Consider the following 27,750-nt stretch of genomic DNA (forward strand, 5'->3'; position numbering starts at 1 on the left):
AGCGAATCGACTCTGCATACCTGTCGCTTACACTTGAAGGAACCGATTCGTTTGTGAGTCACCCATCAGTATACATGGACTGAGACGAGTAGAAAAACATGGCTAGCGCTGATGTTGATGCTTTCACTCCTCCACACGCTTTATACACCACAATGGCACCATATTATAACTTATTTACTGAGATATATATAATTATGCCTATACATAATGATATAATAATGCATCCGAAATAATAATAATGCCTCCATAGGGTTTAAGGGCAGAAAGCTCCGCCTGTGTTCTGCGTCTTTAAGTGACACCAGTGGAACCATTAACACACCCTATTATCTGCCAGGAAAGAGAGGGCACATCTGAGAACATCAATGCTCCTCATCATTTCAGGGAAAATAAAACAAAAAACAAAAATCTCCCCCAAGCGCACAGAGTTTGTGCATAGGACGGATTTCACCTCTCAGGTAACAGCTGATTATTTGTAAACGCCATGGAGATCATTTTTGTGCATGAAAACAGATCAATGTGTAATAATAGATATTGGATTGGCTTATTTATTTATTTATTTATTTATTTATTTATTTATTTATTTATTTATTTATTTATTTATTCGTTGATTTATTTATTCGTTTATTCTTGTGGCTTTTCATACCTAATATTCTATTGCCAGGCTTCCTGCAGGTATGTGCTGTACATTTATTACCTTAAGAATAATGTTTCGGTTTGTAGATCAATATGCCAGATAGGGTGGGAAAAAAATAAGCTGCAGTTCATTAATACTATGGTAGGTTTTGCAATATTTGTAAAAAAAAAAAAATAATAAAAAATAAATAATAATAATAATAATAAATAAAATTAATTGAAAAATATTATATATATATATATATATATATATATATATATATATATATATATATATATATTCATTCTTCTAATTTCCATCATGATGTTAAGTCCAGGGCATATAACATATGCATGCAGATCTAGAAAGACCTTGACCTAGTCCATGGTATATGACATGCATACAGACCTAGAAAGTCCCAGACGTAGTCCACTGCATATAACATATGCAGGCAGACCTAGAAAAATCTAGACCAGGGCATATATTTCATGCATGTTAACCTAGAAAGAGCCAGACGTAACCTATTGCATATGGCATGTGCATGCAGACCTAGAAAGTCCTTGACCTAATCCATGCTATATGAATTATGCATACAGACCTAGAAAGTCCCACACATAGTCCATGACATATAACATATGTTTGCAGACCTAGCAAAATCTAGACCGAGTCCAGGGCATATATTATATGCATGTACACCTAGAAAGACCCAGAAGTAATCCATTGCATATGGCATATGCATGCACACACATCCAGCTGAAACTCATTCTAATTATTCTAAAGTCTTAGAAAATCTAAAAGCCATAGAAATTTAAAAACTGAAACGGAAAAAAAAATTGAATGAAAAAGCAGATAGCAGATGATATAAATCTTTTGCTGTATTTGCTTAACAGCTTTTGCACATTTTTCACCACTCATAGACTATTTTTTTTTTTTATTTGTTGTTCATAATTATATACAAATTTGCACAGTGCTACAATTTGCACTTTGTGCAGATGGTAGATTTCTTTGATGTGTGCTTTTGCTATGCATTGACAATAAAACCGTATGCGTGTACATTATGTACCTATGTTTATCCAATCGCCGTGCAGTTTAGTTTCAACCCTTCTAGAAGGTCATGAGTTCGAATCCCAGATATACCAAGACTTAATTGTTGAGCACTTGTGAAGGGACCCTCAGCTGCTCAGGGTATAAATGATATCTAATAGAATGCTTTAAATGTGTTAGTATTAAAAGGAATTGGTTGTTTATTTTATATTCGTAGCGGCAGAACAGCAAAGTCAGTCTATGGATGTCGTGCTAATGGATGTCCTTCAAAAAAAAAAAAAAAATATATATATATATATATATATATATATATATATATATATATATATATAAAAATAACATACAACAAAAGTCCTACGCTGATTGGTTAGATTTTTAATATTGTCCCTATCTGGTATTTTTTCTTTAAAAAAATAAAATAAAAAATGAATATATATTATATTTTTAAAAAAATTGAAAAAAATTGAAAATAATAAAAATATATTAATAAAAAAAAAAAATATATATATATATATATATATATATATATATATATATATATAAATAATATATATATATATATATATATATATATATATATATATATATATATATATATATATATATATATATAATTTTATTTTTATTTTTTAATTTAATTTAATTTTTTTTATTTTTTTGTTTATTTTTTTTTATATAATATATAAATTTTTTTATTTTATTTATTTATTTTTTTAAAGAAAAAATACCGGATAGGGACAATATTAAAAATCTAACCAATCAGCGTAGGACTTTTGTTGTTGTAAGGCGGGTTTTTGTTGATTTTCTAATCACTGATTGGTCTTTGTTTGCACGTTCAACCAATCACAGGTCTCGATTTCCTACTTCCGGGACGCGTTTTTATCCACTCACCACCGTTTTCCTTTTTTTTTCCGCTGCTGAACTGCAGAGACAGTGGGAGAGGAGGACAATACGCACTCGTTTATTTATTTATTTATTGGTGTTTTTATGTTGTTATAATGTGTATGGATTCAGTTTAAGATGATTTAACGCTCTATATGCAGCCCAGGTATATATTTTACATTGTTTATATAACAAACAGTTTTGTTCTGCATTAAATCTCTGCGTGGATGATAGCATTAGCAGGTTAGCTGTAGTTATTAGGCACTTATTTTGCAGATATTTTAAATGTTGTGCAATTTTTAAAAAAATGCATCGATTTGATATAAAGAGGTTTAGTGATTACATTGCATTTGTTTATTTTTGTGTACGGAGATAATAGCTTTATAAAATACTATAGGTGACGTTTATGGCTTGTAAATAACAATAAAAAAAAAAAATTATATTTCAGATATTTGTAATCCAGACTCCAATTATTAAATATTTGTTCAGTGTTAAAAGCTGTTATAATTGGTGTATGTAAACCCAGGCCCAGGATCCGACTGGACCACGTGACTGGACCACGTGGAGCCCCGCCCATTCACTTTTCCATCTTCACATGTATGTAGTTACCTGTTGACCCTGATGCTGCCACATGGATCCAGGTGGAAGTGATCTGGAGTTGAGTCTTTCTCAGACCGAGAATCCCTGCCTTATCGTGGAGGACTCGCAGCCTGACAGCGTGGCCTTGGAGGACGACCCCGACAGCAGTTACCGTACCCTGCTCTCCCGCCGACTCTCCAACCTCCAGCCCACATCCCACAGCCCGGTCCTGGTGAGCTCTCCGAGGTTTTCCATGACTGCCAGCCTCGTGTGATTTTACCAGTTCCCGATGCTGATATATATTTTCCTTTATTCTTTTCAATCCAGGAACTGATCGCTTCCCCTTCTAAAAGCAGATGCACTGACGTTTCGTCCCCGACTGAAAACTCGAACAGTGTAACACAGGCTGGTATGTTGAGTGATCATCTGTCTTTAGAATGGTTTCTCATCGTTTTAGCGTAGTTTACGCTCAGGGTTTGTACGCATTTCGGAAAAGTATGGAATTTGAGTTGTGATCTCCAGGTCTGGATTAGTATATGGTGGATAAAAGACCACTAAAAATTGAAGAATGTGTGTGTTTTCATACTGTTTTCATATTTGTTTTTCTAAAATATAAAATTTGTAAAATTATTTTGTATGAAATTTCCGGCTAAAAATCGGCTAAAAACTTACCTTTTTTTTCTCTTTTAGACGGGAATTCGATTTCCGCCACTTCGGAGCAGAGTCAAGTATTTGAAGTTTGCACCCTTACAAAAAGGTATTTTAATAGAAATGCTTCTTTTTTTCTGCTCCAATTCTGCATATTTTGCTTAGAGTTTCTTTATTTTTGCAGAAATAACCTGGAGGACATGGAGTCTGGAGCTGATTCTACCACTCCCTGTGCCCAAGCAGAAGGTGAGTTTTGGGAGTTTAGGGAAAACCGAAGCGAATAATAAATTGATCAAATGTTTATCGTTTTTCCTGCATCTGTGTTCAGAAGCAGTGCCTCAGTTCGGCCACCTGGAGCTGTCAGAGAGTCAGGGATTCAACACCCAGGCACAAAATGCAGAAAGTGGAGACGAGGATGTGGAGGTGACGCCTTCCAACCTCCGGGTAGCAGACAGCCAGAAAACATCCAATCAAAGAGTGAAGAGCTCCACCGGGGCATCAGATAGTCGAGAAGACAGATTAAAAAAGTAAGATGTTAATTTGAATAATGAGAAGATGGAAAGATCTACATGGTATATATATTTTCTCGATCCTGTGTCTAATTGTATTTATTAAGATGTACTCTGTCTCTTTAGTCCAGAGGTGAGCTCCAGCAGTTCCTTGGTGCCTCAGAAGAGAGAAGGCAAAGAGCTGAGTGTCCAGGCTATACTACACTCTAAAGTCTTGGAGCCTGTAGAAGCTGAAGATGAGGAAATGATGTCATCCCAGGATGATCTGTTCGATGGAGAAAGAAATGGTGAGAATCAGGCAGTGGGGGATCAACAGTTAAAGCTCTGGGTTACTGATGAGAAGGTCAGGGTCACAACCCTCTGCTCCAGGGGTGCTGTATCATGCCTGTATTACTGCTGACTCTTTATTCTGATACTGACTCTCTAACAAAGCTGGGATATGTGAAGAAAAGAGATCTACTGTCGTTTCTGTAAGACGTCTTTTTGAGGTAAATACATTTGAAACACACGGGGGAAAAAAATGTCAGTTTTAGTGGATGTGGTTGTAAACATGGATGGATGGCTGGATTGGAAGAGTGGATGGATGTTAGATATATGGATTTATACAGTGGATGAATAGATAGATGGGTATATGGATGGATAGATAGATGTATACAGTGAATGAACGATGGATAGATACATATATACAGTAGATGGATGGATTGATAGATGGATTTATACAGTGGCTGGATGAATGGATGGTTCGATAGATATCTGGATAGATACGATGGATGGATGGATAGATGTTTACTGTGGATGATTGATGGATAGATATATGTATACAGTAGATGGATGGATGGATGGATGGATGGATTGATTGATAGATATATATATACAGTGGATGGATGGATGGATAGATATCTGGGTAGATACGATAGATGGATAGATAGATGTTTACTGTGGATGATTGATGGATAGATATATGTATACAGTGGATGGATGGATGGATTGATAGATGGATTTATACAGTGGCTGGATGGATGGAGGGATGGATAGATATCTGGATAAATACGATGGATGGATGGATAGATGTTTACTGTGGATGATTGATAGATAAATAGATATATGTATACAGTAGATGGATGGATGTATACAGTGGCTGGATGGATGGATAGATATATGAATAGATACAGTGGGTGGATAGATGGATGGATAGATGTATATAGTGGCTGATCGGTGGATAGATATATGTAGATGGGTGGGTGGGTGTTTGGATGGATGGATGCATAGTTGTATGGATGTATATAGTGGATGGATGGATGGAAAGGTAGATAAAATAATCGATAGCTGTAGCCCTACATTATATATAGCGATATATATACCCAGTGTGTTTTCAGCCTCTGATCGAAGGTAATTGCATATAAATGCTTGGTGGAAATGGAAGATGATGTGTAGACCACATAGACTTTTATTCTAATTAGACAGTTTGATTGTGTAATTTATTTAAAGGATTGTTGTTCAGCAGCTGGAACGAGTCATTTGGCATTTGGAAATAAATGAATGTATCAGGGTGTGTCTGTATTGACTATTAGCATGTGCATGTGCTTTATCCTGTGTGTGTTTAATTGTTTATTCTCTGCTCCTCAGGTTCTAAGGTTGAGAGCACCGTAGCGGATGAGACTCAGAAGCAGGATCCAGTATGCACTCCTGCTCATAGCCTTGGTCTGCTGCATCTGTCTGGCCAAGGAACGTTGGTGCAAGAGAGCCTGTCTCAGTAAGATAAATTAATCCTAAATCATGCTTTTTTTAGTGTCGTTCAGGCAAAAATAATAAAATGATGGGGTTTAAAATGTTGGCCTTGTGGTCAGAAGGTTGTGAGTTCAACTCCCAGCACCACCAAGCTGTCACTTCTGGGCTATTGATCTAGCCCTCAACTGCTAAAGAAATAGTATAATTGTAATCACTCTGAAAAAGGGCATCTGCTAAAAGACCATAAACGTGTAGCTCAGTGGTTAAGATGTTGAAGAACATGAGTTCAAATCCCAGCACTGCTAAGCTGCCGTAGTTGTAAGTTGTTTAGGATAAGGGTGTTACAGGAAATGCCATAAACGTGGGAGAAGGGGTAGTCGTTAAGATGTTAGATTTCTTATCAGTAGGTTGTGAGTTCAAATCCCAGCAATTCTAAGTTGCTCTGGACAAGGGGCGTTTGCCGTAATGCCATAACTGTAAGTGGTTCTTGTTTCTTATGCAATAGGCAGTCTGTTGATTACGTGCCAGCCACCCAGGACAACTTGGACCAAGCCCCGCTTATAGTCCCCAATTCACCCACAGGACAGGAGAACGAGCGAGGTAAGACCTCATATAGGGAGACACGGTTTATATCAAGGATACAAAACATCAGAAATTCAACGACGTCTAATCAGTTTTCCGCATATCTACATTGTTTTTAGATTTTAACCAGGCTGCAGAACCAGCAGAGGACATCTCTGGGACACCTCATGATCAAGCACAACAAAAAGGCCAGGAAGAACCAATGGATGTGGATCCTGTCCCAAAGTCTGCAGTGTCGAATGTAGTGTCCCAGAATTCCCCCAGTTGTGCTTCGGAGAAAAGCCTTTCCTTGCCAACGCAGCCTGAATTATCACATGTACATATTTCTGATCAGATAAAATCTGTTTTGTATTCATTTTTTGAATTGAATTTGCCAGTGATTGCATTTGAATATTAAATTAATACCTGACGTGTAATACGTTTATGGACAAAAGTATTTGGACACCACACGATATGTGGTTCTTCCCCAAACTGTTACCACAAACCTGTACACAATTGTATCAGATTATTTTTTATTAATGTGGAAGCACAAAAAATTCCCAAAAGCTGTTCCGGTTTGACAATGCCCCGGTGCACAAAGCCAGCTCCATGAAGATCTGCTTTACATTGGGTTGGAGTGGAAGTTCTTGAATGGCCTGCTATAGAACTGTAAACCCGATTGAAGACCTTTGGGATGAATGTGAACGCTGTCTGCACTTCAGGCTTCCTCACCTCACCTACATCTGTACCTGACTTTACTAACACGCTTGTGGATGAATGAATCTCCACAAATCTCCACAAAATCTAGAGGAACATCTTCCTAGAAGAGTGGAGCTTATTATAAGAGCAAATAGGAAATAATGTGGAATGCGATGGGAATCATAGTAAGGTGTCCACTAACTTTTGTCCGTATAATGTGTATACACACACACACACACGTTATGGTGTATAAAATTTTCTGTCATTGCTCACATGCTATAAATCTTCTTTTAGGATGTGTTTATGTCTACACCATCCTTGGAATCTGGGGCCTGCAGTTCAAGTCCAGATGTTTTAAAGAGAAAGGAAGCAACAAAGGAAAGTCCGTCTGCAATTTTTGGTTCTGAAGAGTTCAAAAAAACAGCCTGCAGTAGTTCAGCTTCTCAGGTGGCTACGGGTTTGAAATTGGAGCTGGACAACACTGAAAACAGTGTATTTGAAAAGAAAACTCAAGCGTTTATTGAGGGTGATGATGATGATGATGATGATGATGATGAAGATAGTCAGGCCACACAGATCGAGGAAATACAAGATTCTGTCAAAGCGGATGAGAGAGACTCTGTCCCTGTGCTTCACAATGAGAAAACGGAGAAAAGCATCACGGATTGTGGCCTTAATAACGCTTCCAATTTGCAAGGGGTTTCCCAGGAGCCTGACCTGAAAGCTACAGCGAATGAAGAAAAGTCGTCCTCGCAGTCTTCCAAAGGGCAGAACGGAAAAATAAAGGACAGCGTGGAAAACTCTCCGGAGATCCGGCGTATTCCGAACGCCGTAGCCTCGCCGCAGATGGATGAAGGTGGATCGGGGAAAGATCAGACCTTGAGAAGTTGCTCACAAAGCAAAGAACAAGCCACGCAACCCACTAGCACAACTCCCGTTCCATCTCAATCCCAATCTGTCATCTTCTCCCACAAGAGTCCTCCAGGAGAACAGGAACAGGGAGTCGACGGAGACCAAAGATCGAGCCAGCCCGTGTCTCAAAGCCACCAAATTGACAGCATTCGCAGCATTAAGGATGTCGACGAGGAAGATCAGGACAGAACGGATGAAGCAGAAGTTCAAAGCACAAGCATGAACGAATCTTCCGGATTTGGTTTGGCTCTTTCTCAGAGTCAGACCGAAATGCCGGAGCCGATGGACGATGGAGAGGAAGTCGCCCAATCTGCAGCAAGCAAGGACGAGGAGAGCCTTGAGGTCATCGTCCTGGAGGAGAGCGAGAGAGTCTCACAGGAGCGAGACCGTATCGAGAGGTCGCCGGCGTTTAGAAGTTCTTCACAACCAGTCAGAGGATCCCCGAAGGAGAAATTCGAGCCTGGCAGAAAAGTCACAGGCTCCCAGCCAAACAGCTCGGGCCAGAATTCACAGGTGGCTGCTAGAACTGGTGCCAGTATGGCACAGGCCAGCGACGGAGCAACCGGTGCAGGATCGCAGGTCCTGAATTTGGCCAACAAAAGTCTGAGTGACAGCTCTGGAGGTAGGATTTATACAGAATTAGTATTTATTAAAAATTTCCCTAAAATGATCGAGGAACTGTTTGGATTGTGGGATGGATCCAAACAGGATTACAGTCAGACTCGAACCTCTGAAATAGTTATTTTTCTGTATCTCCCTGCATGTTTGTGGTGTATTTTAAGGGTATTTCAGTTGTACAAATTGCTTACATGACTGATTAGACTTGAGAAACCTTGAGAGGAAACCAGACTCAAAAGGAAACCCATCTACATCTAGGTGGCTCCACTCCGATGCTCAGTTATTACTAAGGTCCAGGGGCTTTAAACAATTGGTGTCCTTCGTCTTTGCCAGGTTTGTCACATGACTGTATTTTGCAACATCTGTTTTAAAATGGTCGTATTATATTTGATGATGCAGATCTGAATGGAAGGTTGTAGTAGACGTTCTGCTGCTGCCTCCTGGGAAGTGGCTAAACAGTTACAGCTCTCTTGAACCCCTGAGCAAGGCCATTGACCCTCTCTCTGCTCTATGGGCGCTGCATCATAGCTGACTTCCTATGGGATATGAGAAGAAGGAATCTCACTGTGTATACAAAATGTGAGAAGTAATACACTCTCTCAATAAATTGAAATACAGGCTTGTTTCTGCAGATCTGCCATTCCACTTCACACTTCCCAGAGAAGGGGAGATGATTGGGCCTGCTGCGAGCGCAACTCCTCCACACGTCAGGCTGCTGAAGAACACGCCGCTCCACAGCACTCCTATCGGTGGGCATCCCTGTTGTAGATCATTTTACTAACGGTCAAAGAAATGCATTTTGACCTTTTTTTTTCTTTTTTTTCTTTTCAGAAACGAGTACGTTCCGAGAGCGGACTGAGGCCGACGTTACCAGGGAGACGACGATGGCGGCCAGTGAGATCTCCATGGAGGAGAGCGGAGATGGAGAGGAGCTGGCTGCACAGGGGGGTGATGGGAAACTGAGTCTCAGAATGAAGGTGGTGACTCCTATAGAAGAGGGAAGCTCTCAGCATTTCAGCCTACAAAGTAAGAACATGTTCTCCTCTCTCTTTCTTTTTCCTCTCACTCAATCCTTTCCTCTATGGGTTTAATTAATGTCACTCAAACACTCGATACGGATCTTCTCTTCTGAAAAGATGGAAAGAAAACTGCCTTTATTGTAGAAACTATTCCCAATTGCTGATTTCTCTACAAATGTTTCATCAGAGCCATCCTTATCTGATGAAGAAAGCTCCGTTTCCAAGGATACCGCTGTTGCCAAGGCTGTTACCAGGTAATGACTGCTGGTTGCTATGTGAGGAACATCGTTTGAGGCTCATTTCTAACGGGAAAAAAAAGCTTGTTAGAATTTTGATTGAAAAGTATTTCTAAAAAATTGTTTTTGTTTTTTTGATTACTTATACTTATTTGCTCATTTTCAGCGACTAAACAAATCTTCTCTGAATCCGTATGACTGTAATTAATTCCCACTTTTTTTTTAATCTTCCCAGCCCTCAATCCATCTTCACTCGGGTTCGTGAGGTTCACAGACAGCTCCAGGTGGAGGAAGACGCCAAGGAGCCGAGCGATCTGTCACTCAGGTGCCCCTGCTCTCCTGCGCACTGTTCATACATCAGCACCTTTCAGGCGTTTGACCTTGATTGTTGCTTATGTGTTGTGTTGTATAAGGCAAGCCAGAGGGTTTCTCCATGATTCTCTTCCTGGTGTCTGGAGTGTCGTTGACCTTCAGAGTTATTGTACGGGGTTATAAATAGAGCTCCCTCGGTACAGGGTATTTCTGGAGACCATTAAATTGGATTCACGGTGGCCTGTTTGCTTAGAGTGATGGTATGTAGTGAGATTGTATGCGTGCCCTACTTACACCATCTGAAGTGCCTTAGGGAGGTGATTATGGGTTCTAAATCTGTAGACAAATGTGGAAAAGAGATATGAGGCTGTCAGCCTGTACACAATTGTACAGGATGTCTTTGGATGCAGACTCGCCTACATCATCACCTGACTTTATTAACATTCCTGTAGCTGAATGAGCACAAAATCTGGTGGTGGAGTTTCATATAAGGGAAATGGGATGTTAAAAAATATGTACATATGTATCTCTTTTTTTTTTTTGAGATTTAATATTGAATCCCATCTGCTCTTCTCTCTTCTGAACTGCCAGACCTCTAAGCCAAACCGACCTCCCGAACCGCGAGAACCCTGATCCACCTCCCGAGGCAGTAGGTAATGGTACACCAAAGCAGCAGACCAACGGCACCACCATGCACTCTGAACCTCTGTCAGAAATTCCGTCCTCCTCGGCTAAAGAACATGAAGCTCCCAGCACTTCTTCCAAACTAGCACCTCTTCAGTCACCCCAAGGCCAGAGACCTGTGTGTCAGCAAACCAGTGTGGACTTGTCCTCAACTGCAAGTCCTCTCAGCAAGGTAAATCTTTCACCATAGTTAAAAATCGGAGGGAAATTATGAAATTATGAGCGTAATAGTATTCTGTTTTTTTTTTTTTTTTTCTCCAGCAGAGGGCAGTATCACAGCAGACCAGCTTTGATGCCTCTGGACCGCAACACTCATCAGGCAGGGTAAGAGACTGTGGTAGATCAGATGTTCATTAAACCTTCCTCCGTTACTTCTGACAATTTCTCACAATTCGGATTATTTATAGTAATTGCGAGTTTATATCGCGCACTTTTTCTAACATGCTGGAAAAAATCGAATCGGCTAAATTGCCCGTGTGAGCACGCTCTCAGTACAGCGCAACATCGATGCACCAAAAAACAATAACAAATCAATTGACGCAATAAAAATATAAAAATCGGCGTATTAAAGAAATTGTACGAATTGAAAGCTACCAGGTGTATAGCAACACCAACGTATTTTTCTTCCTCTAAAGGCGGAGCCAGTCACTCCGACCCGCTCGCAGTCAGGGCCTTCTCACCGCAGACACGTCCGCACCATACAGGAAGTGCGCACTACCATCACTCGCATCATCACCGACGTGTACTACGAAGACGGCAAGGAGGTGGATCGTAAGGTCGTAGAGGTGAGTGCGTCCTATAACCAGCTTCATCGACGTGAAACATCTTAATCCATGATTCGTTTCTTCTCCAGGAATCCGAGGAGCCGGTGGTGGATCGCTGCGTCATGGACAGCGACATCTCTCCTTCCCGTACAGGAAGCTCCATGACCTCAGGAGACCTGGCGGATGTCAGCTCACTTTCCTCCAAGGCTGCGTCTCATTTCAGCTCCAGCGGGACCAGCAGTGGAGGTCCGGCTCCTAGCAGGATGATTGATTTCATCATGCCTCCCGGTCGGGGAGTGAATACCAGCAGGTGAGCGGCTGTGGAGTCTTTCCTATGACCACCTGCATGCACCCTTCCTAACACTAATACCACTGAGCGTTCCTTTATGCTGAAGGTTGCGTACATGACTACTGACACGGATATAGTGTCGATTTATTGTTTGTTCGTGTGGTGGTTACTTCTGATCGAAAGGTCATCAGTTCTAATCCCAGCACCACAAAGCTTCCACTGCTGGTCACTTGAAGAAAGGCCCTTGATCCTCAAAAGCTCAGGTGTATAAGTGAAAGGATGTAAATTTATTAGAATCTAGGGTTAGGCATGTACGCAGCTCTCAGCAGCACTTAATACTCCAGTCTCTCTCACACACACACACACACACACATATGCACAAATACACACTCATGGCCTGTACAGCTACTTCCCCCACTGCTGCTGCTACACACTTGCTGGCTGAGGGCGCGTCTTCTGACCGCTCCGTCTGTGTGTGTGCGTATGTGTGTGTGTTCTCAGCCCCAGGCGAGGGGGTAGACAGGCAGTGGGGTCAGAGCTAACAGGCATTTGGGGGTCTCCACCCGCTGTCCCGCTAAGCCCCCGAGGCCACGGGCGTCGAGGAAGACCCCCCTCACGTGGTCCACTGTCCAGGTGAGGGCTCTTGGACTCTCTTTTCATGCACGATCCGATTTTCTTCGGTGAAACACGACGGGAACGATGGATTCGCATCCAAATGTTTTGAAAAGGGTTTGCTGACGAGCCCAAAAACAAGCCATCGAAACGATCGTTTTATTCGTATTAGTGTTGCACCGTATACCAGCACGCCGCTTCAACGCCACATCCAGCAATTCGTGTTGTTTTTTTTGGTTTTCGTTTTAAAGTTCTGTCAAAAAAATTTCGATTGTGAACCAGTGCTTATTTAAACAAAGCTCTCAATCTCAGCAGCTGCAACCATTTTATATAAAAACACTTTTATAATTAATGTTATTGAGATGTTTATTGTTTTAGCTTAAACAGTTCTACTCTGTTAAGCAGACAGCAAAGACTGTGTTTATTTATAAATAAAAACAAAGTTCTATAATTCTATACAAAAATCTTTTGCCATAGTATCGTTTGGTATCGTATCGCGATATTTATTTTTGGTATCGTATCGTGGCAACACTAATTCATATAGGATAAATGGTAAAAATGTATTTATTTTTTAATTGATCGAATTTATTTATTATATCAGAAAAGACACTGATTGTTTTTCTAACGTTCCTTCCGTGGAAACTTAAACACAAACATGTGGATGGAACCTCTTCCAATCTTCTCGTCTTGTTCTCCCCCTTTTTCCTTCAAATTCTTACTAACCCTTCTATCTCTCCGAAATCCCTCTGAACCGCCGTCGCCTTTCCGCCTCTCTGTCTCTCTCGCTGATCGTTGCTGATGCTCTCGCTCAGAGGTGGAAGGTCAGCACAGAGAGGAGGTGCCCATGCCCCGGCTGTGTCCTCGTCAGAAGATGAGCACCTGGCTCGTTCGAATGCCCGCATCCCCTCGAACCGTTTGGAGGCGATGTCCCCTGAGAACAGCTTGGGGAACGCAAGCAGCTTCGTCGGACTGCGCGTGATGGCCAAGTGGTCGTCCAACTCGTTTTTCTACTCCGGGACCATCACTCGGGACCTGGGAGAGAACCGCTTCCGGCTGCTGTTCGACGACAATCAGGAGTGTGAGGCACAGGGGAAGGACATCCTGCTGTGCGATCCCATTCCGCTGGAGGCCGAGGTCACGTCGCTGACCGAGGAGGAGTACTTCAACCCAGGTAGCAGGAGGAGGAGATGAGACAAAAATCATTCATCTTCGCATGTTTTCCACTGAATCATTTGTGTGTGTTTTGCTGGCAGGTATCGTGAAGGCACATAAGCGCCAAGGTGCCGAGTTGCTGTACTGCGTAGAGAAAGACGGCCAGAGCACGTGGTACAGCAGGACTGCCGTGATCCTCACCATGGAGCAGGGAAACCGCCTGAGGGAACAATACGGCCTCGGGCCTTATGAACCCTCCACTCCTCATAACATGGCATCCGATATCAGCCTCGGTGCGTCCCGTTTTTACTTCTGTCCCATTACTTTTGAACAGTGGTGGAAGTTTTTTCGTGTATCTGCACTTTACTTAAGTGTTTCCATTTGGAGAGACTTCAGCCCATAGTTTCGACTTTATTCTCAAAATATTTGATTATTATTATTTTTTACGTGCCACTAAAACACTGTGCTAGCTTTGAGAGGGGTGGGTGTTTGAGAGAAACAGAAACGTAAGTTAAAAGTTCCTGACGTCTCTGTAGATAACCTCGTGGAAGGAAAGCGGAGGCGTCGAGGAAACGGGCCTGGGCCTGAAACGCCAAACAGCAGCTCCACAAACAGCCCCAGAACCCCGGCGAAACGGAAACTCGCAAGCTCCACGGAGGAAGATCGGACCCCGGCGAAGAGAGGGCGCAGAGGGGGCGGGGCCAGATCGGGTACGGTGTCCGCGTGCAGTCCGGACAGGGAATAATGACGTGCAGAAACCGCAGAACGGCCCGATCTGAGGACTTTTTTTTACCCTTTTAGAGCTGAATTTTCTTTTAACGCTTTTAATAATGGATTCATGAATTTGTTTTATTTGAACCTTCATTTTATTGTGACATTTTAAACTCATTCTTTAAAGATGAATTAGGTTTTAATTGCTTTTTTCTGTACATTTTAGACACGCATATACTCTGCTTTTTTAGTGTTTGAACAAATCCTTATTATCTGATATAAATTTGTGATTTTTAAACCGTTTACAAGCACGAATCAAGATCTCTTGATTTCCTTGATATGTAACGAGCAACAGATCCTGCGCTCTCTTATGGATATTGGTATGTAGGTGGTTTTTTTGGGTGCACTTGGTGTGTGTGTGTGTGTGTGTGTGTGTGTGTGTAATCGCACGGTGATGGTTTATTCTCCACTGCAAATGAACGGCTCTAAATATGGTGTACGGTGTTAAAAAATTGCCTCAGCAAAAGTTTTTTTTTTTTTTTTGCTCTAAAGTAGTTTCGCGTTGATTTTTTGCGTCTTTTACGCAGCATAAATACATGCTCAAGTCTTTGTGTATAAGGTATGAAATTGAATAATATTGTCCGTGTTAATCGATGAAATTTGAGCCTTGATTTGGAAATTCTATACAATTTATTTCAACAGGATGGAATTAAAAAAAATAATTCCTATAATTTGATTGTCAAATTATGTACTGCATATTATATTACTAAGCTTTTATGGGGAAAAAATGACACACAGAGGCTTTAACTTGTCATGCAATTCTTTTTTCACATCTGAGCTCAGGGTCAGCACTAATACAGCGTCCCTGGGGTCGAGATGGTTAAGGGCCCTGCTCAAGGGCCCGACAGTGGAAGTGCTTAAACCCCCGACCTTCTGCTCGGTAACCCGGGGTTTTAACCATTCAGCCACCTCTTCATATAACTTCATATAACTTTATGAAGATTTGGGCATGAATTTATCCAAAACAATTAATAAAATTTGAAGTTTTTGGAAAAAAATCTCCATTATTTATTATCTACATATAGTTTTTCCTCTGGAAATGACCAGTCCTTTATAATCACACCATGTATTTTACTGTTCTACATGATTGTGGGTTTAGCTTTGAGACCGGCTCCATGCGACACCTCTGGAAGCGGAGCCGAGCTGCCTTCGGTCCCCGGCGACGTCCTGGTGACCCACGGGCCTCTCCCCGAGAGCACGTCTCTCTTCATGGGCTTTGTCTTCATGCTCACTGCGTCCTCTGACAAAGACGGGAAATCCAACCAGACTACCAGTGACGGAGAGGAAGGTAAAAAAAAAAACTTCTCATAGCTTCTCATCACAGCTCGATGCATTAATTCAAGCTTCGTCTGACTATAGAAACCATCAATATCATAGAAAAACGCGATATAACACCATGTGGCATTAGAGAGAGAGGAATTTCACATGGAGGGTGAAAACCATTTTTTACTAAAGCAACAAACCCAGTTAAGACTCCAAACCTCTACAATACAACCGCAACTGTGCACCTTCATCATCTGGAGCAGTTCAGAATCAATATTTGTCTGAGAACAACATGAGAAAAACGTAAAAATGTAAATAAAATACAACCTACTCTCCAGGGATGCAGACTCATAATTTCCAGCGCCCCCCAGAGGCTGTAATCCAATGGTACCACTTGTATTCACCGGTCTGGATGTGGTAATCAAACCCTTTCCCGGGCTGAGACAAGCTAGCTAGCTTCGGGGTTGTCCGACCTCCTCACAATGTTTAGCTTTTCTGGAAAATGGATTTTTAAGTATGTCCAAGACCAAATTAATTTCTCTTCCTCCGTAGGTGTAAAAGAAATCTAACTCTGATGTATTAACGTGTACACACGTGTTTTGCCAGTCGATTTTGGCTGTAACAGTTTCCCTCTGACCAACCAATCAGAGGACGGTAAAATGCTGACGCTATTCTGGGCCAGCTAGCTGCCCTGTGAGCGAATATGAAATCTGATTGGTTAAAGAAACAGAGCTCTTTATTAAGGTGGTAAAAAAAAAAAGTCCAGCAGTACTGACTGTATAGGCTCTGGACAGATTAGATTGACATGGCAGCACATAGAGGCTGAAATCTGATTGGACAAAAAAATCTAACATCCACAGACACGTACTGGAAGCAGTGCAGCCGAGAGAAACACTACGAAATAAAGAGAATGGGGCAAATGGGGAAAATATTGTCGAATTATCTTTATTGCTAAAATATTTTTTTGTCAACATCGCACACCCTTACGTCCGACTCCTGTTTGTTTTTTCTGTTAGAATGCGTGCCGACAGCTCCGTATAACAAGCAGTACACCGAGAGGCAGTTAGAGGCTGGAGGAGGAATGATCCTGCCTGAATTTAATGAAGAACAGGTAAGACCTCGATCGCATTCCGAATGATTTCTGAAGCACTTGAAACGTCACGAGACGAACGGTTCTTGTGTGTTCAGTGTAAAGCAGCCTACCAGAGCCTGTTGATCGCGGATAAACATTGCCGAACGCAGACGTACCTGCTGTGTGTGGCGGGAGGGGTTCCCTGCGTCTCTCAGATCTGGGTGCGGGACTGCTGTCAAGAGAAGAAGCTCATGAACTACAGGAACTACCTTCTTCCTGCCGGAGTCGGACCCGAGACACGGATCATAGAATGGTAATTAAGCGGAAGCTGCCACTGCTGGGGGGCCTTGAGAAGGCCCTTAACTGCTCAAGTTGTTTGAATGAGATAATTGTTGTAGCAATGACCAAAATCTATTCCGGAGTGTGTTTGTGAGATTCAGCCAGTTAGTAATGTCAGATAATGATGGAGGTGAGGTGAGGAGCCCTGGGGTGCAGTGTTCACATTCATTCGTTCAATAGGAATTATAGCTCTTTAGCAGGAGATCTTCCACTCCATCGCTTGTAAGCAGATCGTCATGATGGAACAGGTTCAGGTCTCCTAGTTGAAGTGAAGGGAATCCAAAAAAATGCTCGTGTTCAGGGAGGAACCACGTAATGCCAGGGGAAAATCAGGTGTCCCAATACTTTTGTTGATGTAGTGTAAATGTGGCTCAGTGGTGATGTTCTGCACGATTCTAAGATACAAAAACAGGAGTTTAACCGTGCGTTCTTTCCCCACACAGGCATGCTCGCTGTAACCCTTTCAAAGCGTTGAAAGTCCTGCTGCTGGCAGAGGATCGTATACATTTATGGACCTCCTTACTCACTATGTGTGGAGCTACAAAGGTCCAGCAACATACACTAAGCAACAATTCTTCTGGTAGGTTCTGCCTGCTTCATATCACTATTCCACACATTTGTTTCTAAATCAGACGCTGCATATTTCTCAGTGCTATTAAACAAAAATTGCTAAATCCCACCGCTCATTCACTATACACCAGTCAGGCATAACATTATGACATGTGGTGACGTGAAGAACACTGATCATCTCTTCATCACAGCACCTGTTAGTGTGTGGATTTATTATTAGACAGAAAGGGAACATGTTGTCCTCAAAATTGACGTGTTAAAAGCAGGAAAAATGGGCGTCTAGACGACTGGGTCGGAGCATCTCCAAACCTGCAGCTCTTGTGGTATGTTCCTGGTCTGCAGTGGTCAGAATCTGTTAAAAGTGCTCCAAGAAATGAACAGGGGTGAACCGGAGACGTGGTCACAGACAGCAGAGGCTCATTTATTACACGTGTGGAGCAAAGGCTGGTCCGTGTGGTCCATTCTTCTACTCATAGAGTGTATACCAGTGATGAGTCGTTCACGAACGATCTGTTCATTTTAAACGATTCTTTAATGTGACTCAAAAGAACGAGTCGTCTCCAAGAGTGATTTTTTATTAATTTTTTTACTGCATGAGCAAAGCATCGCAGAAATCTCTGTACAGGAAACCGTATTGAGTAGTTCATCTCTCGGCTTTCGTTACGTGACTCCCATAGACGCTACGCAGTTATATTATGGTGTATGTACACGTGTTGGGGATCTGCTTATTGAAACTGTGGCATTTTATTTCTGATCAAAGAAACAAAATTAATTAAAAGACTAAAAAAAACAAAGAATTTAAAGAACCAGGTCTAAAAAGATCTGCTCTTCTCATCACGTGTGTATTAGGATTATTGCAGTGCAATGCACGTAATAGATTTATTTATTTTTTCTCTTTCAACAAACTTGTCTGCTTTCCAGATATTCCAGCTGAGGAATTCGACCTGGTGGTGTCTGCGTCTCAGTGTCCTGCAGCGCTGCTCAAGAGTGTGACATCCACCAGCACTCCTGCAGTGTCTCTGGAATGGTTGGTTCAGTGTGTGATCTGCGGCGAGCGTCTGGCCTACGACAGCCAGCCGGAATATCGTCCTGATCGCTCTTCTTAAAAGTTTTTTTTTTTTCACATCCTGTACTGTTTTAGCACATGCCTGCTTTTACTGTATATAGTTTTAAACGGTTTTTTGACATAATAAATGGCGTCTCCTTTTTTTTTTTCTCTTGGGGTTTATTATTTGTTTTTAATTCGGGTTGCGGTATTTACAAGCAAAGCAACGGGTCTGGGAAACACGGGCAGATGTAAAATATCATTACGTCTCACGATCTGAGCGTCTGTCGAGATGTAAGAATTCGTCCTCAGGTTCTGTTCACAGCCCGAAACTGCCAGACAAAAAAAAAAAGAAAAAAAAATGCAAGTCTTTTATTACTTTTGCTGTAATTAACAAACAATGTGACTATAAACTCCTTCACCACACCTACCTCCCCAGCGTTCCTCCTGACTGGGTGTAGTATTTGTTGTAGTCGAGACGCAGCAGTAGCTGAGCTAGGTCTGGATTGATTTGGTGGTTACGCACACTGGAGAGGATCTTGAACAGCAGGAACGACTGGCGGCTAAAACCCTGTTTTTTTGCAAAACACATGGACAAATCAAAATTCCTGATTTTTGTCACCAGTTAACATTTTATATGAATAAGTCCGTATTTGCAGGCTTCAAACACAAGACGCTCCCCAGAAACATTCCCCTGTCTCGACGCCTTCATCAGGCATCTCTCACTATCTTCTGCCTCCATGTACTCTTCTGGGAAGATGTTCTATCAGATTTTGGAGGGTGCTTGTGGCAGAATAAATCTCCAAAAGCACCCTCCAAAATCTGATTGAACATCTTCCCAGAAGAGTGGAGGTTTTTATTAGAGTAAATGGGATGTTCAAAAAGAACATAAATGATATGGTCGGGTGTCCAGAAACTTTTTTTCATTTAGTGTACGTGAACATGCGCACTAAGAATCTTGCGATACAGTTACGCTTCCATTTTTTTATATTTTTGGAAACTTTGGCCAATTTATTTAAAATAGCCATGTAGTTTATTCATTTATAAAAATAAAACTACGAGTTTGTGGGTTTTTTTTAATGTCATTAGAAGCTGATATGAGATCCGATCCGGTTGGTACGACCCGGTGTAAATGATCGCGAGATTTCTAGAAACCTTCCTGTGTTCGGAAACCTTTCAAGAGGACAAATGTGCTCTGGCTACAATATGAATCCATTAACACAGTCGACTGACCTTCACCATAATGTCCAACTGAGCTGCTCCTCGCTCGTCCAGTGGCCCCAGGTTCTGACTTACCAGCAAGCAGAAATTGTGGCAAAGATCCAGAATCTCATTCAAACAATGAAACACCTACAGAAATCAGATATTGCAAAACTTGAATGGGGGAAACAATTCCAGACTTCTACAGTATAGGGACACCCGACTTTTCCAGCCATATGTGGTTCTTACCTAAACTATTGCCACAATCCTGGGGGTATAAGAAGATGATCTGCTACAGCGGTATAAATCCTAGTAAACATTGAAGGTAAATGCTGACTGCACCCCAGACCTTCTCACCTCGCCTACATCAGTATCTGACTTTACTAAGAATTTACTGAGAATGTGGTCTGGGATGTTCATGCACATATCAATCTGATGGTCAGGTGTCCACAAACTTTCGTCCATATAACGTGTATATATACACCGATCAGACATAACATTGATATTATATAATTATGAGTGTTGAACACTGATGGTCTCTTCATCATGGCACCTGTTAGTGGGTGGAAATATTTATTAGGCAAAAAAGTTGATGTTAAAAGCAGGAAAAATGGGTGAGCGTAAGAATTTGTGTTGAGTTTGACGAGGGCCAAATTGTGACGTCTAGACGTCTGGGTCAGAGCATCTCCAAAACAGCCCTTGTGGGATGTTCTGGTCTGCAGAGGTCAGAATCTATCAAAAGTGCTCCAAGGAAGGAACAGTGGTGAACCAGCGACAGGGTCGTGGGCGGACGAGGCTCATTGATGCACGTGAGGAGCGAAGGCTGGTCCATGTGGTCCGCTTCAACAGACGAGCTCCTGTAGCTCAAACTGCTGAAGAAGTTCATGTTAAAGAGGGTAATAATATATCCGAGGAGCTTCTCAGACTTACCGGCTTGAGAAGGATGAACGACTGGGCTAAGAGGTTACTAAGGAAATGGTCATGAGCCAGACGAATACTCTCGAAATCTCTGGTCGAGTTGATCTGCTGCAAAAGCTGCGAAAACTGCGACTCCAAGACGTCCACCTGAGTGAGACACAAATTTAATACAGAAATGATCAATTCCAATAAAAAAAGGTACGATGACCGTACTCGGGTTGCGCTCGTACCTGCAGGTAATACTGCAGGTTGTCTACCAGGAAGGCCATGTGGTTGCGCAGCCTCCATTTGACCGCGTCCGTCTTGTTGGACTTTAAGTGCTTGCGCTGCATCTGCAGGGCCCAGCAGTGCTGCAGCTCCGACTGCACCCGGCGCACGCTGAGCAGGTAGCGGAACACCACGTTATACCTAAAAGAGAATACAATCAGAACCTACAGATCAAAACAAATAGGTTTTCACAGCACTGTACATATACAGTATATATATCAATTCTCGTCCAGTATGTTCACAGGTGTCTCCACGCTTAGAGTAGTATAGTGACTCAAAGGCATGTTTTACTTCTCCAACACTGCAGGTGTGAAGAGAATGTGCAGGGGCCACTGCACTTTGTAGGCCAGTCCCAGTGCAGCCCAGCCTGTAGCAGGAGGCTCTCGAGGAGAAGAATCCTGAGGAGGTGTGGTGCCTTCTCTAGTCCCAGGCGCCTCTGCAAACACGCAGGCATAACATATTAACACTTCACGCTGATCAGCTTTGTAGTTTTTCTATAGACAGGGTGTTTTTTTGGGTTTTTTTGGTAGAATTAAATCAAATATCAAAAAGTATTTGGACACCTGACTTTTCCATCCATTGGTGCTTCTTCTGCTAACTGTTACCACAAACTTAGAGGCACACAATAGTCGGATGCATGGCATTTTTTCTTTACTTCACACTTGTATACTTGAACTTGTGACAATGTGGAGTGAAAGATCTCCAGGACTAAATGTGGACTGTGATGTTTTTTTTTTTTAAAAAAAAGCACATGCGAGGTGGCATCAAAAAAACGATTGGTGCTAACTGGTGCTGTTCTGGTGACCACGTGGGGGCGCTGTTTCGCTATTGAAGGGGACTATTTTGCACTTTCTTGTAAATAGAGCTCGTCTAGAAACTTTAAAACCACCTCGTACGAATCTTATAGTCTGGTGTCCACAATACTTTAATACAATACTGCATTTTGAAGCTACAGATGTGTAAAAGAGCTGCTTCTAAGCACACATCAGTGCGTATAGCAGATAAGCAGGCAAATCAATAATAGAGTTAGACGAGTACCTTTGTTGTCTTTTCCTTGATAGTCAACCGTGAGATGCAGGAGTGGTAACAGGTTGTCGTCGTCAAGCAGGACCTTGTGAGCGGCTTGCTGAAAGGCCACGTTCACGTCTGAAAAATGTAAACGGCAGCAGTGATGATTTCTACATTTTTTTGGATGATCTGGACATCGAATCAAAGTACAGTTACTCTGACACAGTTTATGAGAGGTGCTAGTTAGCTCATATTACACACTCAGACACACACCGTGTTCTGTCACAGCTGATGGAGGGGTTTTAAGCATGTGCTGGGCGAGGTCTATGAAGACTTGATAGAGTTCACCACGTCCCAATAAATAAAAATCCTTTATGATCTACGAGGGGAAATAAAAACACTTATGACAAAGATAATCACAATATACAAATATTTCTCTCACACACACACACACACACACACACACACACACACACACACACACACACACAGCAATACACATAAATGCATTCTGAAAAATATTAATGTAGTATCTGGGTACCAGCAATTATTTTCATTATAGTGTATTAGTTATTTTTTTATTATTAGATCAAGACGATACAGCTGCATCATCATCATCATCATCATCATCATCATCAGTATCATATCCTCCTCCTGTTTACCTTAAGTTGTCCCAAAAGATCAGATTCTTCCACCATCAAAGTCCAAAGATGCTATTAGATAAAAAAATAAATTAATTAATAAAAAAAAAAAAGACAAAATAGTAACTCTGACTCCCAGGAACCCACATGGCCTACTGACATGTCCTCACTTGATCTGGGATTTTTTTTTGTTTGTTTGTTTGTTTTTGTTTCTTCAAAATTCATCCTGGAGTTGTAAATATTGCTCAGGATCAGGATTATTTAGTGTAAACAGGATTAGATCATGTCTTTATAAACGGAGATGATAAGAAAAGTCTCTCCATGATCTTGATTTGTAGTGTCTGTCCGTCCATCTCTCTGTCTCTCTGTCTGTCTGTCTATCTATCTATCTATCTATCTATCTATCTGTCTGTCTGTCTGTCTGTCTGTCTGTCTGTCTATCTATCTGTCCGTCCGTCCATCCGTCTATCTCTCTGTCTGTCTGTCTGTCTGTCTCTATCTATTTATCTGTCGGTCTCTGTCTGTCTTATGTATATGTCTATCCATCACAGACAGATAGATATCATGATTAGATGATCTTGGACGTGTCGTTTAATCTCAGATGTAGTCAGAGATGTATGAAAAACAGGCTCCACCTTTCAAACTGACTTGAACTTGACTTTTGGCTTTCTAAATATTCTATTGGATTATTTCTGGACCCATTAAATGACAGTTACTGTGAATGATCATGAGCATCAAGAGCAAAAAAAACCCCACAGGCCCATAACCAACCTCAGCGACTGTGCTCCGAATCCCATCGATTACATTCTCAAAGTCCACCAGGCTGAAAAGCGAGTGCTGCTTGAGTCTGTGGAGCTCTGCAGCAAACGTGTCCTCTTGGTGTTTCAGTATGGAACCTGCATTAGGAAGATTAGAAGGTCAGTAAGCTTACATAAACAACACAGAACCATCATGTCTGATCCGCTGTGGTCCTACCAGCTCTGGAGGGACTATGGTTGTGGTTCTCAAACATTTGGACCGATTCTCCGACAAAGAGGATTTTTTCAGCCACCCGGACCGGAATGTAGGAGGGAAGCATCTCGACACGCAGGGAGAACTGCTGAAGAGATGGGGCGAGCATGTTCTCCTCTTCGATCAGCCTCTGAAATGGGGAAGATCTGAAAAGCTCAGAACAGCCAACATTTATAATTTATTCGGCAAAATGATTTGGAAAGGCTCAAGATTCATCCAGAGAAAAGAGTCAGGCTCGTGTTTCTGAATACAAAAATCACACAAAATCGATCAATTTCACTTTGCTATTCCAGTCTGTATTTCTGGTTCCTCCAGAAACTTTTTTCCTCTCATACATTACATTGTTAATCACATCATCACGGTGGTACAGACCTACAGTTATATATCCTATGTAGTAAAGCAGGGTGATTTCTCACCCAGTCCTGCAGCTCCCGAAGTTGTTTCCCGCTCAGCCCCCCGATGCCGAGATCCTCCTCCTCTTCTTCCTGTGCCGCTGCGGCTCCTCCGGCGCTGGGGCCCTGCCTCACAAAGAACTCCTCGCTCTGGTCCAGGAGCAAGCCGTGCAGCATCCATGCAGCCAGCTGCTTATACATCACTCCGTGGCACACTGCAAGAATCCTGCACCAGCAAACACCAGTGGGGTGTAACGGTACACGCATTCGAAATTTAAATAAATGTAAAACACACACACACTTATATACACATCTGTATTACCTGAATGAGGTCAAACAAATATAAAGTATTGAATTTAATTTTGACAGTTTAATCGAGTATTAAATTTAATCAGTATAACAAAAAAATGTATTGCATTCATTTGATTTATTCTATTTTATTTTTATTTATTTTCTTTGTATAAAATATTATTATTTATTAATATCTTAAACTGTTCATGTGCACAAATCTTAATAATAAATGACGTTAACAAAAAATGATTTTGTTTCACATTTCTTTCCCCAAACTGTAGAGAAATTGACCCAAACTGTGACTTTAAAACGAGGTAGTGGTCAAAATGCAGATGTTTGATCTCAGTATTATATTGAGAAAAGGGGCCCTGTACATCCCTAGTTGAAACATTTTGACAATACAATTGCTCTACATTGGACTTGATAGACATGATCTACAGTATGTGTAGCTCTATGAAGTGCTCGCTTATAGATCTTTCATAAGACGTTGGCCTTCTGATCAGGTCATAACACCACTGCTGGACCCTTGAGCAAGGACCTTATCCCTCAACCAGAGGTCGATCAATTCATCAGTTTTGTCAATTATTCTGCACCGATATTTGATTGCCGGAACTACTGACAATAACCCATACCGATAGTTTTTCTGGGTTGCTGGAGTGGCTACGGTCTACTCTCATTAAGCAGAACGAGAGCGGCCTCTAGAGGTGAATCACTGACACCACGTGCTGTTTATTTGTAGTGTATTTTAAATTCCTCTTTGAATGTAACTGTTTTTAATTATTTGGAGTTTTACTTTTTTATTTCAATTTGAATGCATGTCTCACTTGTTATAGTCATCATTACTTATTAATATAATTAACATATTTATATTCATTTAACACATTTTCATGAATCAGTCCTGTTTTATTATATTTTAATTTAATAAAATTCAGTACTATCTTACAAAGTGTTAAATTTGTTTGCTTTTTTATCCATTGTCCATTTTAAAGACTATTGGTTTATTAATTGTTATCAGCAATGAGATCCAACCTTGATATCTCTATCGTTAAAATCCACTATCGCTTGAAATCATAAGTATAGGACGTGTGGATTTTGTACAACACTCACTTATCCAAGGCCATCCGAACAGGCGGAAGTCCTCCACAGCTGTGCTTATAAACAGTCTCCAGGATCTGACAGCCATGGATCTGATCAGAAAGGAAAAGTGTCACATATTTCATTCACATACCCTTGCGATTACTCGCGTATGTGTGTAGAAAACACAAAGCCACCTTGACCTACCTTTTGAGATTTGATGGTCTCCATGACAACCATCACAGAGGGGAAAAGTAATTGAAACTGATTGAGGGAAAGAGCACAGAACGGGGAGGAATGTTATCTTATTTAAGTTGAGAAGTAAAGGGGATCGAATGAAACGTTTTAGCTTTAACGCACCTGTTCCAGCTTGTAGTTCACATGGGAAATCGAGAGATGCGGATCACTGAGAAACTTCAAAACAAAAACAAAACATTTCAATGGATTACATTTATTCTTTGATGTGATATTTAAAAGGAATGATATTTAAACAGTCATTTATATTTTATTTATTTCAGATCGGATCAGACCTCTTGTTCGAGATCTAGTAGTGCTTGGCGGTAAGGCTGTAATATGGAGTGCAGGCCGGTACAGAAAGCCCTCAAGTATATCCCGTGTAATCCACTTTGGCTCGGCTGGCTCATGTGGTGCTCCTGGAAACGACAAATTAGACACCACAGACAGAGAAAAGGCTTAAGATGTTATTTTGAACTATTAAAGCAGCAATCAGATATAGAATGTGGAGTTCAGGTCCATCCTGGCTTGATTAACCCACTCAAACCAGCCCAGATATACTTATATACTGCTAACTTATAAAACAACTTGACAGAATTGGTAGACAGTAACGAAGTAAACGTAATTAATTACTGTACCTAAGTAGCTTTTTTGTGTATATGTACTTAACTGAAGTGTTTTTTAACTTCACTACATTTCAAAGTCATGTATATTCAACTAAATTGAGCAAAATCTGTCGTTCCTTTTTATTTATGAGCGAATAAAAAAAAAACGTAACTGTTCAAACACGCAGCAAACCACCAATCAGGGTAGAGCGCACGCTCCGTTTTTAACTTTTTTGAACCACAACACTCGTGGTCTTATTTGCAGGAAGTAGTTTAATAGAAGGTTTAGGGTCTCATCATAATTTTCATCGAAATCAATCAGTTTTTGACTCATTAATATCATCCTATTAATGTGCTAAGAGTAACAGAGTCTTTTTTTAACAGTTTAAACAGTTTAATCATAGTACTTTGAAAACTTAATTACATTGAAGGCAAATACTTTTGTTTGTTTTTTTACTCAAGTTAATGTTTAAAGGAAGAACTTTTATCGGAGTCATATTTTACCTACTGTATCTCTACTTTAACTCAAGTACATACATGTTTGTCTACTTCGTCCAACACAGATTTTTATCAGTATGTTATGAAGAAAAAGGATATTTCGATAATAAAATTGCTCCTACTTGTTGGTGAACATGTCCCGTGTGTTGCTCTATAAACTCTGTGAAACGCACATAATCTGTGCCCATCTTACACAACCGGTTCAGGACACTGGTTTCACTGGGATGGAGAAAGGGGAGATCTTGGGAGACCTGCAACAAGGAAGACACAGTGATTCAACTTCTCTATGCTGGAAATATTGAGCACTATGCAGTAATGAGACTGTAAACAACTGCTTTTAATTACAAATACACCACGTATACATGTTATAACTAGTTATAATGCACCATGCATACCTGTTACAATAATAATCGACATGTTATTCTTAATTATTGCAAAAAAAAATGTATTGTTTACTACTATTAAGTAAGGAAGTATCCACAGCATGGGTGAAGATGCGGTTATAAAATGACACCTAACGATAATTACCTGCAAACCATTTCGTTTATTCCAGGTAATTATGGTTCCTGGATACCCGCTTAAAGCAAGAAGAAGTTCGTGGATCATTGTTACATAAGTGTTTATTCTAACAAACCTCCCAACAACGCGATATCCATTCAAACCCTACCCGCTGTCTATCATAAACACCGC

General features: G+C 41.1%; 2 protein-coding genes across 6 annotated transcripts; one reads left to right on the forward strand and one right to left on the reverse strand.

Annotated features, from left to right (window-relative positions):
- Nucleotides 1-310: 310 nt before the first annotated feature.
- On the forward strand, nt 311-19,084 carry tp53bp1 (tumor protein p53 binding protein, 1). Of its 5 annotated transcripts, none has more exons than XM_046840610.1 (28): nt 311-455; nt 3,145-3,350; nt 3,446-3,527; nt 3,809-3,875; nt 3,951-4,012; nt 4,095-4,293; nt 4,402-4,562; nt 5,902-6,028; nt 6,509-6,603; nt 6,705-6,901; nt 7,558-8,797; nt 9,426-9,542; nt 9,625-9,819; nt 10,000-10,066; nt 10,284-10,373; nt 10,952-11,216; nt 11,306-11,368; nt 11,680-11,829; nt 11,898-12,118; nt 12,599-12,730; nt 13,522-13,880; nt 13,963-14,154; nt 14,398-14,571; nt 15,732-15,920; nt 16,912-17,006; nt 17,084-17,280; nt 17,750-17,886; nt 18,798-19,084. In XM_046840610.1, exons 2-28 carry the CDS (start codon nt 3,171-3,173, stop codon nt 18,980-18,982), a joined length of 5,238 nt encoding a protein of 1,745 aa, XP_046696566.1. In that variant the 5' UTR covers nt 311-455; nt 3,145-3,170; the 3' UTR covers nt 18,983-19,084. The 5 variants fall into 5 exon arrangements, with proteins under 5 accessions (XP_046696566.1, XP_046696565.1, XP_046696567.1 ...); XM_046840609.1 differs by lacking the exon at nt 311-455 and adding an exon at nt 2,550-2,705; XM_046840611.1 differs by lacking the exon at nt 311-455 and adding an exon at nt 2,550-2,705 and having other exon boundaries at nt 11,309-11,368.
- On the reverse strand, nt 19,067-27,730 carry tubgcp4 (tubulin, gamma complex associated protein 4). Its single transcript, XM_046840614.1, has 18 exons — nt 27,589-27,730; nt 27,183-27,311; nt 26,254-26,376; nt 26,084-26,137; nt 25,931-25,987; nt 25,757-25,836; nt 24,383-24,584; nt 23,931-24,096; nt 23,727-23,851; nt 22,977-23,027; nt 22,588-22,693; nt 22,345-22,452; nt 21,598-21,742; nt 21,270-21,447; nt 21,052-21,186; nt 20,155-20,271; nt 19,353-19,492; nt 19,067-19,253 (listed from the first exon to the last, which is right to left on the reverse strand). The coding sequence occupies exons 1-18, from the start codon at nt 27,664-27,666 to the stop codon at nt 19,241-19,243; spliced, it is 2,007 nt and encodes a 668-aa protein (XP_046696570.1). The 5' UTR covers nt 27,667-27,730; the 3' UTR covers nt 19,067-19,240.
- Between the last annotated feature and the right edge of the window lie 20 nt (nt 27,731-27,750).

This window comes from Silurus meridionalis, chromosome 26, assembly GCF_014805685.1.
Source record: "Silurus meridionalis isolate SWU-2019-XX chromosome 26, ASM1480568v1, whole genome shotgun sequence".
In the NCBI taxonomy this organism is placed as follows: domain Eukaryota; kingdom Metazoa; phylum Chordata; class Actinopteri; order Siluriformes; family Siluridae; genus Silurus; species Silurus meridionalis.

Excerpts from the sequence above, each read along its gene's own strand:
- tp53bp1 (XM_046840610.1), top strand. The coding sequence starts at position 3,171 with ATGGATCCAGGTGGAAGTGATCTGGAGTTGAGTCTTTCTCAGACCGAG. Across the intron at positions 4,013-4,094 it reads TCCCTGTGCCCAAGCAGAAG|AAGCAGTGCCTCAGTTCGGC; the intron begins GTGAGTTTTGGG and ends ATCTGTGTTCAG. Across the intron at positions 13,881-13,962 it reads GGAGGAGTACTTCAACCCAG|GTATCGTGAAGGCACATAAG; the intron begins GTAGCAGGAGGA and ends TTTTGCTGGCAG.
- tubgcp4 (XM_046840614.1), bottom strand. The coding sequence starts at position 27,666 with ATGATCCACGAACTTCTTCTTGCTTTAAGCGGGTATCCAGGAACCATA. Across the intron at positions 27,312-27,588 it reads ATAAACGAAATGGTTTGCAG|GTCTCCCAAGATCTCCCCTT; the intron begins GTAATTATCGTT and ends TCCTTGTTGCAG. Across the intron at positions 24,097-24,382 it reads TTCGGGAGCTGCAGGACTGG|AGGCTGATCGAAGAGGAGAA; the intron begins GTGAGAAATCAC and ends TCCCCATTTCAG.